We start from the raw sequence: 11302 nt of genomic DNA on the forward strand, positions 1-11302 counted from the left end.
TTGTTCTTCATGAAGTAAACCCACACTTTTCTTGTGGAGTCATCAATAAAGGTCACATAGTAGTACGAACCTCCCAGCGATGCAACAGGAGCGGGTCCCCACACGTCAGTGTGCACCAGCTCTAACTTCTCAGATTTTGGCTATCTTCCTCCTTTAGAGAAACTGACTCGTTTCTGTTTCCCAAGGATGCAGCTTTCACACATCTGATAATCCGCCGTCTTCAGATCCGGAAGAGCGCCATTTTCCACCATGAGTTTTATTCCTTTCTCACTCATGTGCCCCAACCTATAATGCCACAACTTGGTCTGTTTGGCATTCTCGACAACATCAACAATGTCTTGAAAACTCGTCGTCATATAAAGAGTGCCTCTTTTATGACCTCTAGCCACCACCATGGAACCTTTCTTGATTCTCCAGGCTCCACCACCAAAATTAACATTGTGCCCCGTATCATCAAGTTGACCTACGGAGATCAGATTTCGCATCAACTTTGGCACATGTCTAATATTCGTAATCTTCCACACACGTCTGTCTGACATCTTCAGGTTGATATCTCCAATACCAACTATGTCCAAAGGTAATCCATCAGCAAGAAGCTTCAACATACGTTTTGAGGCTGCTAGGTGCTCAAGCATGTACAAGATAACTGATCATCCATTCCTCATTCGTTTCATCTCACTAACCATTATTGATGAAGTCATCACGGGTGCTCCTGAGATCAATTTCCAGTCAAGATTAGACTGTTCGACAATCTCTAAGTGAATGTGAACACAAACCTAGAACTCCTAGGTATATATTATCATATTGTATCTGAGTTTATATTATGCTTCGATATCATAACTGATATTTAAACTCGCAGATGTAGTTGGGCAAATCTGTTCTGTCCAGGGCTCTGACCTCACCAAATAAACAACTCGAGTCGTTATATGTGTCCTCATTGATCCGTAAGAAACAATCAACACATAATTCCCTTTATATTACTGTCTATATTGTGCTAACATCAATCATCACAAATACTTCATACCCAAGATTTGTGGTCGTCTATTTATCTCTCTTACTTATCAATCTAATTTTATACAAATCTTTATTTTACGGCTTAAAAGATACCACAATAACCCAAACATACTAAACACCAAAAACTAGAATCCCAAAAAAAAGACGAATCATTAATGATCACCTCTCTTCTTGTCTAATCTTACAAATAAACTTCAAAACAAATATATCAAACCAATCAACTCAACTAAAACTCAACGACACATACATTGAGTCAGCTAAACAAATACAAACTACACGACCAACTATTTAACAAGTTACAAACTTACTTCCGCAGATGCTTACGAAGAAGACGAAGACAACAACCAAGATCAGTGAAATTACCTAAACAAAAAAGAAGAGTAAGTTACAAACTCTGATAAATACAACTAACAATGATTTTTGTTTATATATTACCCATCAAATAAAAGAGAAACAAACACAACCACGTCAGAAGATACAAGAGACAATCCCAACAGAAACAAAGGCGACAACAACATCTCCACATGCTCACTCCTCTTGTCTTATGAAAATAGTTTACATGTTCAATGTCAATAGGCCAATGCTATTGTATTCTTATGAGAAATACATATATTCGTTTAAAACCCATTAAGACTCAAATACTAATTGTCATTCATTTTATAGTTATTTTTACAAGTCTTCATGTATTTGTTTTAAAGGTCCGGTAAAAGCAAAAAGTTTAAAAATAAAAAATATATAACCAACATAATAAAAATAAAAAAAATTATTACTTAATACACACAACTTAAACAACTAAATTGGAGAAAAAATATCCAGAAACAAAAGGTACTTTCAACAACCTTAATATAATTTATGTAATCTTAACAATACAAGTAAAAATTAAAAAGACAAACAAACAATAAGTCTCAGTGACACAACAAGCAACACCACAAACTATATCAATCACATTATGAACACAGTTTAGTCCTTTATGAGTGGAGAACAGTGCATACACAGTTCATCATCACAACTCTAACCCTATAACAATAAAAAAACTTGAAAAACAATAATCAACCCAAAACGCAAAATTCACAGCTACAATGACGTTAAAAAATATCGAGATAAAACAAGAAATCTGTCCACGACCCCGCGCTTGCGCGGAGGCAATGCCTCTAGTATATATAAATAGAAGAGTTTTTACTCTCTCTCTTTTTTTTTTTTACAACAGACATTTCATTTAATTACTATAATAATCTGTTTAACAAAGTCAATTAAATTAAGGCAAATAAATCTTTATTTTGTTATTTAATATCAAGTATCAACTACTGTATATAATATGATTGCAAAAGTTTCAGCAAACCAGTCCCACAGGGGTCCATGACAAGGCTAAGCTTGCACCTTAACTGAGCTTATACTTAAAACGTTATTCAAGCATCATCAAACACAATTATCATTTCAACAAAAGTTGAGGCCCTCGGAATATCTCTCAACTCCTCGATGCTCAAGTTCTGATTTTCAAGATAGGGGCCACTGAGATTCTTACCTTCTTTAGACATTTAGAGTTAGCTAGGATATACATCACAAATTCTTTCTCTTCTTCTGTGCCTCCATATACTCTATACTCAAAAAACTCCAGATGTGACGACAAGCATCCAGCAATAGAACTTGGTTGGTTCCATGAAGATGGGGCCACATCTGTGTTAAATGCCTGAGAAGGAATGAAGGTTATATATTAAGCAAATAATGACTAGTATTTTAATCCGCTGAAGCTAAAAGAAGAGGCTGATATATATACTTACATAATCTACCAAAAGATCTTTAAGTTTTGGAGCATTTTTAAGTAAAAGTAAGAGTGCTTCCAGCCAGTCTGATCTATCTGGATATATTCTTAACTTTATAAGTCGAGAGAACTTGACTGTGCTAAAAGGCAAAAGCTGAAACGAAACAAACGACAACATATACAATTAATTATATGCAACAATGTAAACACAACTAACATGTTTGTTACACAGATAAAGAGATAGAGAGCTACCACTTGATCGGTGGTATGCAATACAAGAGACCGGACTGCTGAAAGATATGTTTTCGACTTGTCCATATCGGAGAAAGACTTTACATCGATTGATGCATCCTCAAGACAAGGCATATTCTCAATGGAGCAAGAGTCTCCAGAATGATCAGTGATGGAAAAGTATAATAACCCCGGAGTATCGATAGCCAAACACTTACCGGTATCTACTACCTCATCGTCATCTGGCAGTGACAAAATAATATCATCACTAACATACAATAAGCCTTGTAAAGAAGGAATTTTCACACTAAACTTGGTTATATTGTCATCTCTGTTTCGTCTATTTCGCTTCACATTCAAACAAATAAGAACTGGACAATGCGAAAAAAAACTTTCAAGAGAAGCATCATCTCTATACACTACGTAAAAAAGGTTAAGAAACATGAGGGACGGGAGGCAAGAAGACGATGGGAAATCCAAAAGAACTTTGTGAGAGAGAGTTAGTTCCTTGAGTGTTTCGCAGGTGTAAAGGCTCTTAGGCAACCTGGTTGGACCTGTGGACCATGACAGCTTGAATCTTAGCACTACCACACGGCGGTCAACAGCTTTTGCAATCCACTTTCCGACATCAATATCACTAGAACATCCCAGACCAAGTTTGATAAGCAAGGTTTTTAAGACAGGTGCTTTGTGGAGTTCCATTGACTTATCAAAAAAACACCAACTAGTCTTCTTGCTCTCCTCATCATCATCATTGTCATCAACAACTTTATCATCGTCATCGTCATCTTCATCATCATCAGAAAAAAAATCGTACTCAAGTTTAGGCAGGATCGTCCAGATAAAGCGCCATCGTTTAGACAAAAACATGGTGGCAATTGCATCTTTAATAGGTACATGCAACAGTATTCTCACAAGCAGATCTTCGGGTAAAGCGCTGATCTTATCTTCACAAACAGTCTCTTCAATTTTGTCATCAGCCATCTTCACGAGGCAAAACCTTAGGAGAAGGATTCAACGTCAGAAGAAACACAAGGAAATCGTTATTAACATGTCTACTACAAAGCATTTTATATATAATAGGTCCCACATAAATACCAGTGGGCGGATTTTTTTTCAAATAAGTTATGAATAGAATAGGTATTGTTTTATAGGAATTTTGAAAACAAAATATGACATATAGAAAAAATATCTTTCTTGATTTTCTATTTAATTAGTTAGAAATCTATATAAAAAATCTGAAATAAAACTTAAAAATCTCAAAAAATAAAGATAAGCACAAATACAAAGAAACACCCACAAAAGTATATTTATCTCACCATTTAAAAAAACTAGATATGGACTCTTGCTTACACAGATTTTGTTTGATGTTTTAATTTTAAATTACTAATTAAAAATTTAAGAACTTTAATTATATTATAATATATTTACTTTATAATTATAATTTATAAATTACCTTATTTGTTATTTTCTATTTCTAATAATATTTATTTATTTATTTATTTGTGACAGCAAATTTCTTTAGTAGTATAGTTTGATTAAAAACATATCCAAGTTAAATAAATCAACAAAATTATTTATATGTTATTTCAATTTGCTTAAAAATATTATACTAATTCTCCACCTTAAATATACAAATGTAAAATAAAATTATAATTTTATGATATAATTATTAAATATTCTTTTTGTAAATTGTGATGATGTTTTTTTTAATCAAGTTTTTGTTGAGCAACTTAAATGTGATATGTATTTATTAGCTAATTATCAGATTTGTTTCTTATTTAAAATAAAATATATTTATAAAGAAACAAATCTTGATTTCTTATTTTGGTATAAGATATTTTTAAAATAAAATTATTATTAAATAATTAAATAGGTATAAATATTTTTTTTAGAATAAGTCGTAATCTTGAATATTTTATTTTCATTTATCAAAATAATTTCATTTGTAACTATTTTTGTTTCTTGTTCAATTAGTATTTTATTAAAAAATAAAATAAAAACTATATATTATAAATTTATAATAAAATATTTTTTTGATGTATGCTAGAACGCTGAGAGCAACTTTAACGGTCAAGTTCTTAAAAACAGGTTCTTAAAGGTAAAATATTACTGTTTTAATTTGTTTTGTTTAAATCATAAAATGAAATCACAGGTGGGAGGAGATGTTACAGAGAGTTTCTTCCGGATACTAATTAAGGACCAATTGCTGTGTTTTTTAAATAATTTTTTTTAATTTAGTTTCTTAATGTGGTTTCCAAGCCACTATGTTCTAAGCGTTGCTTCATCTTATGGTCTTTTTGTGTAAGCAGTTCTTGGAAACTTTGTCTCGGCCCTTAACGAGTTCTTCAAGGTATGATGTGATAGCTTTCCATAAATCTTACACCTTCTTGTTCAACATGGAGAAATACCCTCTTGCTTGTTCAAGGTATATTTGGTTCAGAGCAAACACAACCGCTGATTACCAACAATCATCATCAATAACACAACAACAAAAATCATAATCATAACTAATTTCATAAGGATAGAAGAAGAACCTGATCGACTTTTCCTTTCCCCTTGGGCTCAATCTCGGATGAAACATCACCAACAACCAGCTCAGCCTCAGGCTCATCCTATTCCAAGAGATGAGAAAAACCGAGTACATAAACACTATAGATGAGTAAAATATTTTGTCAATTTCTTAAAATATAAAACGCAAAATTAGTGAGTGATCATCTCGTTCTCTCTCGCTACCTCTCTTTCTCCTTTTTGTTTAATGTAACTATGATCAAAGTCAGCGTCGCAGCCTTGCATCTGTCTTGCTAAGTTGAGTTACGATTTGGTCAAAACTGCATGAGCATGTTATTAACAGTCTAGTTTTTCATTGTGTCATGTTAGTACATTTTATTTATCTCTATGGTGAGGGGCATAAGAAAACAAAAAATCAACCAATCATGAGAATACATAAACCCCAAAAGTTTATGATTTGCCTTTTTCTGCAATCATAGGGCGCGGATAATGTCACGTGACGGTAATAGAAAACAGTGTATGACGTTCGGAGTCTCTCATTATTCAAGTTTCTAAAATTGCACTTTTAGCTATGTTAGATCCTTTTCCGCGCTACGAGCGGTTAATTGGCCTCTAAATTTTATAGACACTTTAACGTTTAACATATAAATTAAGAAGGATGCTGACATGAGTTGATTTAGGTTGTTTAAATGTTACATATAAATTGATCTTGATTTTTCTAAACTGTAATAAGACTGTGTTTTATAGTTTTCCAAAATACCAAAACTAATATATAGACAGTTTGGAATATATAAACAGTTTGGAAGACGTCAAAATGTTGCTTTTAGTTGGGTTTTCTTAAAGATCATTCTCTGAATTGTATTTACATTATTTTGCTCATGCACTAAACTTGACTCTTATCCTGCTTCATAAGTCTTTGATGATTTTTATTATAGTGACAAAGTAAAACTGTATTGTCAATGATAAAGCGAGCATCATCTTCCATGTACATAAAAAGTATTAATCGTAATGTGTTTTATTTTAAAGTTATTTTTTTGTCATCACAATAATTATATATTTCTAATTACTTATGCTTTAAAACAGCTCTCTGAACATAGATGATGATTGGTTCGCATAGTGAAAACTTTACAATCGTTGACCTATGATATAATTTTATATAAGATGGAACATATGTTAGAAATATAAAAGTTATGTTTTGCTTGTATATGTTTTAAAACAGGTTCAACTATGAACTTTGTTGTAGTTTTTGGATTGTGATTAATAAAATAATTCATTGCATCATGCGTATTTTTCAAACTACATTTGCTTTAGCTTACATGGTTAATTTACCTTTTTGTTTGGGTAAACTGGTGATATTGTTACCAGAAAGGTAGGTGATGTGAGCTTAGATGTTAAATACAAATCACATGAAAATGTATACAAAATAAGATTTGGTGGATTTTAAAATAAATAATAAATATTTCTTTTACTATTTTGAAGATGAAAATTTCTAATTGAAAAAACTCACCATTAAAATTCCTCTTATTAAACCTAAATCCATGTGGTAATTAATATTTTAACTGAAATTGTTATACTTTTCAATGGAGTTGTTATATCTTACAATCAATTTTGTTTATAACTAAATATGATGATAAAAATGCAACTTCTTGCAGTGAATAAAGTGATTTTCTCAGCCAATGACTCACTATGGCAGGGATATCTTAAAAGCCTCGTTTTGCAACATAGAGGTTTAATCATACTCAGCTTTTACTTCTAACAAACAAAATGGAAGTAAACAAAACTTACTATTTTTAGTCCTAAAGGCAGAGAAATGAGAGAATTGTAATCTGTACTTTTTTCTTTTGCTTGTGTCGTCTGTAAAGTTTGTAGAGAGCAAACTATAACAAAAGTGAGGAAACAAAAAATGTTTCATAGAAGAAACAGTGAGGATGTTTTGTTGGTCTATACTTGCTTTTCTTCATCTTTGTTTATGCATACTTTCTTCTCTTGCCTCATCTTCTTGCATTTTATCTGCAGTTTATTAGAGAGCAACATCTTTTAAAGATATGTAACAAGACTTAGGAATGTCCACTGTTTTCCGGATACACCTGAAAGATTTACATCAAACAAAATGTAAAAAAGGGTGCAAAACCATATAAGATTTATAAAAAGTTTATTTATAGAATGAGTTTTGAGTTACCATTTGGGATCTGCCCTCCCTGACACTTAAGGTTCTATGCTTGAGTTCACCTCGGCTAGTAGTAATCTCATCCAAAATCTCTGCATCGTAAAACTCGTCCTCAATGATCTCTACCGAACTCAAAGGAATATTATGTGGTGCACCAGCCATCTCTTCATACTCTGAAGAATCTAAAACTTGGAGATGAGCTGGATCAAATATCTTGGGGAGGATGTATTGTCTTATAGCAATGAGGAAGAAAAATGGCAAAGGGAACAGAATCCCTCCTACAGGTATCCATGTCACTCCATAACATATCAGAAAATACAGAAGCTGGAAGAGTGTAAACATAACAATGGACTTGTATGGTACAATCTCCATAAATGATGAATGTAAACCTTCAAGAACTCTGTTCACACATTAAAAGAAAATACAAATATCAGAACATGTTTTATCAGTTCATAGATGTAAGTTTGATGTATAAGAAAAATTGTCAATACTTGAATCGACGACCAGGAGTGATGAAAAGTAACAAAAGTCTTTCCCAGAATTGGTTCCCAGGGAGACTATCAACAGCCATGTAAGTGAAGTAACCCCATAGAACTGAAGTTGGTATCATTCTGAGAAGTGGTACTGCGAATATCAACAATCCAACAAGGATTGATTGCAAGAGATTGCTCACTCTCTGCTCATTTACTCTAACAGGCAAATGATCTTCAATATGTACTTCCGGATCAAACTTCTTCCCCTTTGTGTCTCCTCCTCCTCCTCCATCGTCTGCTTTCATCACTGCTTCTTTCAAGTTTTCTAGCTCTTTCATCACTGAGGTAGCCTGAACCAGTTTACTATGTTAGGTGGGATATTGAGTTCTTAATAAAAAATGAACTAATGAGTGAATATTTACATGCCTTGGGTGATGTTTCCATTTCTATAAACACATCTTGCATCTTCCCATAGATCTCTGACTTGCTTGCTTTTGCCTTCATGCATTCTTTGGCCTTCTGGACCATTTTCTTTCGCATTTGCTGCCTCTTAAGAACTGCAAGACTCTTTGTGTGCATAGGGGACTGTGGAATGACTCCATTTGAAGGAGGAAGTCCAAGTAATCCACAGATCAGTGTCTACAAAAACAACTTAGAAATCAATTAGTATTCACTTTCATTCATGTAGCAACTAAACCATAAGGCATCATACCATGATTCCTAAAATAAAGATGTCATAGTGATAAGCTGGTGGATTTTTCAGATTAAACTCCTTCTGCTGAGCCATTTGTGCAGATACACAGTGATCAAAGAAGTATAGACCTGCTATCATGATTGCTGGTATAAATGCAGCAAGAATGAAAAGAGGTGGGACCTTTCCCATATCCTACAAATATGTACAGCATCAATGAAGTTATAAACTGTTTCTCTACTCTAGAGTGTCAGGATTCATTAGGTTGTAGTAGTAGTAGTACCTTGACTACTGTCCAGTGATACAACGACTCAGGGTCCCAAGGAAGAGGTAGTTCGAGCCTTCTTGGAACTCCTTCTGGAATATCTCTAGGGACTGTGAAGGAGAACGCACTCCACAAGACAAGCATGAGGAGAGTTCCATAGTCTCCGATAAAACCTCGCATCCACCCTGCAAAGACAAAGCTAGTTAATGACTCTTGTCAAGTATTTCATTATATTCAGACAAGGAAATTTGTTTCACATACTAAAGCCATATCTCCATGATCTTGCTCTCCTGCTTTTAAGAGCAGTGTAAAGAAGACCAAATGAGAAGATAACTGCAAGAAGCCCATTGGTGTACCGCCACTGAAACTGATACAGCTCTAGTCTTGGATCTTCAGATTTTGGTACAAGAAACTCGCCGAGAACTCCCTGCAATTAGGAAACATCTCTTAAGTTTCAACAACGTTGAAGTGACTCTTGTATGACATTTACAATGAAATTAGTTACCAATCAGAGCACCTTAACAGCCTCTTGGAAAAACAGAACGGTGATCAGCATTCCAAAGAGCTCTCCAGCAATTCTGGTGAATCTAGAAATGATGTTTGATGCGTTTAACGTTGCAAGAAGGATAAGCAAAACTGCTGTCCAGACACACACCCTGTTAGAAAGAAAAGAGTCCTCAAATATGAAAATTAAAGAGAATGAAGAATGATAATATAGATTTAGTAGTTTATAGTACCATCCTGCCCAGGCTAAGTAGAGTTTCTGACCCAGTTCAGGCCTGCCTTTGCTGAAGCTGTGAAGGTATGTATACATAATAATAGTGGGCTCAGCAACCCCTACTATCAACAGAGGTTGTCCACCAAAAATAGAATGGATGATTCCACAAATAGCTGTGGAAGCTAATGATTCCACTATGCCAAGACTTCGATCTGTCTCTCTGCTTAACTGCTCGCCGAAGGCAATCACAGGCAATGCAGAGGCAATGAAAATGTAGAGAGTTGGAGCCAGTATCCTGAGAATGATACAAAACCAAAAGTGAGGATCAAAAAGGTTTGCATGGAATAAGCATAAGGCATGAAGACATGACATACCTAACACCAGAGTTGAAGGCAGCAAGCCAGTCTTGTTTGTAGCACTTTCTTCTTCCTTTGAAATCGTGAATGATTCCCGCAAAGGGTGTGTTTACTACTCCCTCCATGGCTGATCTTGAGAGGGATCAGCAATGGCTCTGGATCAATGAACAAAACCTAAAAAAAATTAACAAATCATATAGCAAACAATGTACCATTTCTAACGATCACGAGACAGAGAGAATCTTCAAATTCTGATACGAATGCATTATATAACGTAAGCATGAAGGAAGATAAGACAATCTTTGCACCTGGAGGTGGAGGAGAAGAAGAAAGCTAAAGACGGTCCTGGCCGCCGTGATAGGCACGCAAATCCACCAACGTGAGAGATCCGATTAGAGTAAAGATACGGTGAAAGGGAGAAGGGAGGAAAGAGGATAATCTCTGTTACCGGATCTCTCTCTCTCTCTTTTTGTTTCTGTTTTGAGAGAGAGACAATATTTGAAAAAATAAAATGATGGAGGGAGAGAGAGAGAGAGAGATTGGGTGAGATACATTCATCACATCCTGCGAAATAGCTGCTCCTTACGTTAAAACAAATATCACTATTTTGGATTTGCTACAGATTAAAAAACTCAAATGACAGCATTTTGAATCTTGGGACACACGCAAGCAAAGAAAGCTGTTCTAACCCTAGAAAGATACAACAAGACACCATCTGTTTTGAAAACTCCAGGAATGGGGAAACAAGAGGTGAAGGTTTCGACTCTATCCTTGAGAGACTCAACTCTCAAAGGAGCAGTCATCATTGGAGGAGATCTTTGACTAGTTCATGAACAATAGAAACACAAGGGTATAGATATATCAACTGAATGAAATATTCAATTTCAATAATTAACCAACAGCTAATCATATACAAACTCTTGTCTTTGTTTCAAAGAAAAAAACAATGAGAATACAAACATGATGAAGAAGATGTTCTCCAATTATTACGAAGTTTTAAACAATACAAAAAAGAATCAGGGATCCAAAATAGATTCTGAGTTCTCACACAGGTTGTTCTTCTAGACACTAATGAGAGTATCCATCCATATATATAACAATGAAGATACCAGAGACC

The 11302-nt window shown here is 34.3% G+C and overlaps 2 protein-coding genes across 3 annotated transcripts; both read right to left on the bottom strand.

The window, feature by feature from the left end:
* Nucleotides 1-2494: 2494 nt before the first annotated feature.
* On the bottom strand, nt 2495-4011 carry LOC106305290 (putative FBD-associated F-box protein At1g05080). Its single transcript, XM_013741671.1, has 3 exons — nt 3026-4011; nt 2793-2927; nt 2495-2701 (listed from the first exon to the last, which is right to left on the bottom strand). The coding sequence occupies exons 1-3, from the start codon at nt 3986-3988 to the stop codon at nt 2495-2497; spliced, it is 1305 nt and encodes a 434-aa protein (XP_013597125.1). The 5' UTR covers nt 3989-4011.
* Nucleotides 4012-7195: 3184 nt separating this feature from the next.
* On the bottom strand, nt 7196-10679 carry LOC106304538 (probable boron transporter 7). 2 transcript variants are annotated; one of them, XM_013740938.1, is made up of 11 exons: nt 10494-10679; nt 10204-10340; nt 9849-10124; nt 9629-9767; nt 9373-9538; nt 9130-9296; nt 8868-9041; nt 8582-8794; nt 8174-8505; nt 7695-8082; nt 7196-7602 (listed from the first exon to the last, which is right to left on the bottom strand). In XM_013740938.1, the coding sequence occupies exons 2-11, from the start codon at nt 10308-10310 to the stop codon at nt 7573-7575; spliced, it is 1992 nt and encodes a 663-aa protein (XP_013596392.1). In that variant the 5' UTR covers nt 10311-10340; nt 10494-10679; the 3' UTR covers nt 7196-7572. The 2 variants fall into 2 exon arrangements, with proteins under 2 accessions (XP_013596392.1, XP_013596393.1); XM_013740939.1 differs by having other exon boundaries at nt 10204-10359.
* Nucleotides 10680-11302: the final 623 nt, after the last annotated feature.

Source organism: Brassica oleracea, chromosome C7 (assembly GCF_000695525.1).
Source record: "Brassica oleracea var. oleracea cultivar TO1000 chromosome C7, BOL, whole genome shotgun sequence".
NCBI classification, from domain to species: domain Eukaryota; kingdom Viridiplantae; phylum Streptophyta; class Magnoliopsida; order Brassicales; family Brassicaceae; genus Brassica; species Brassica oleracea.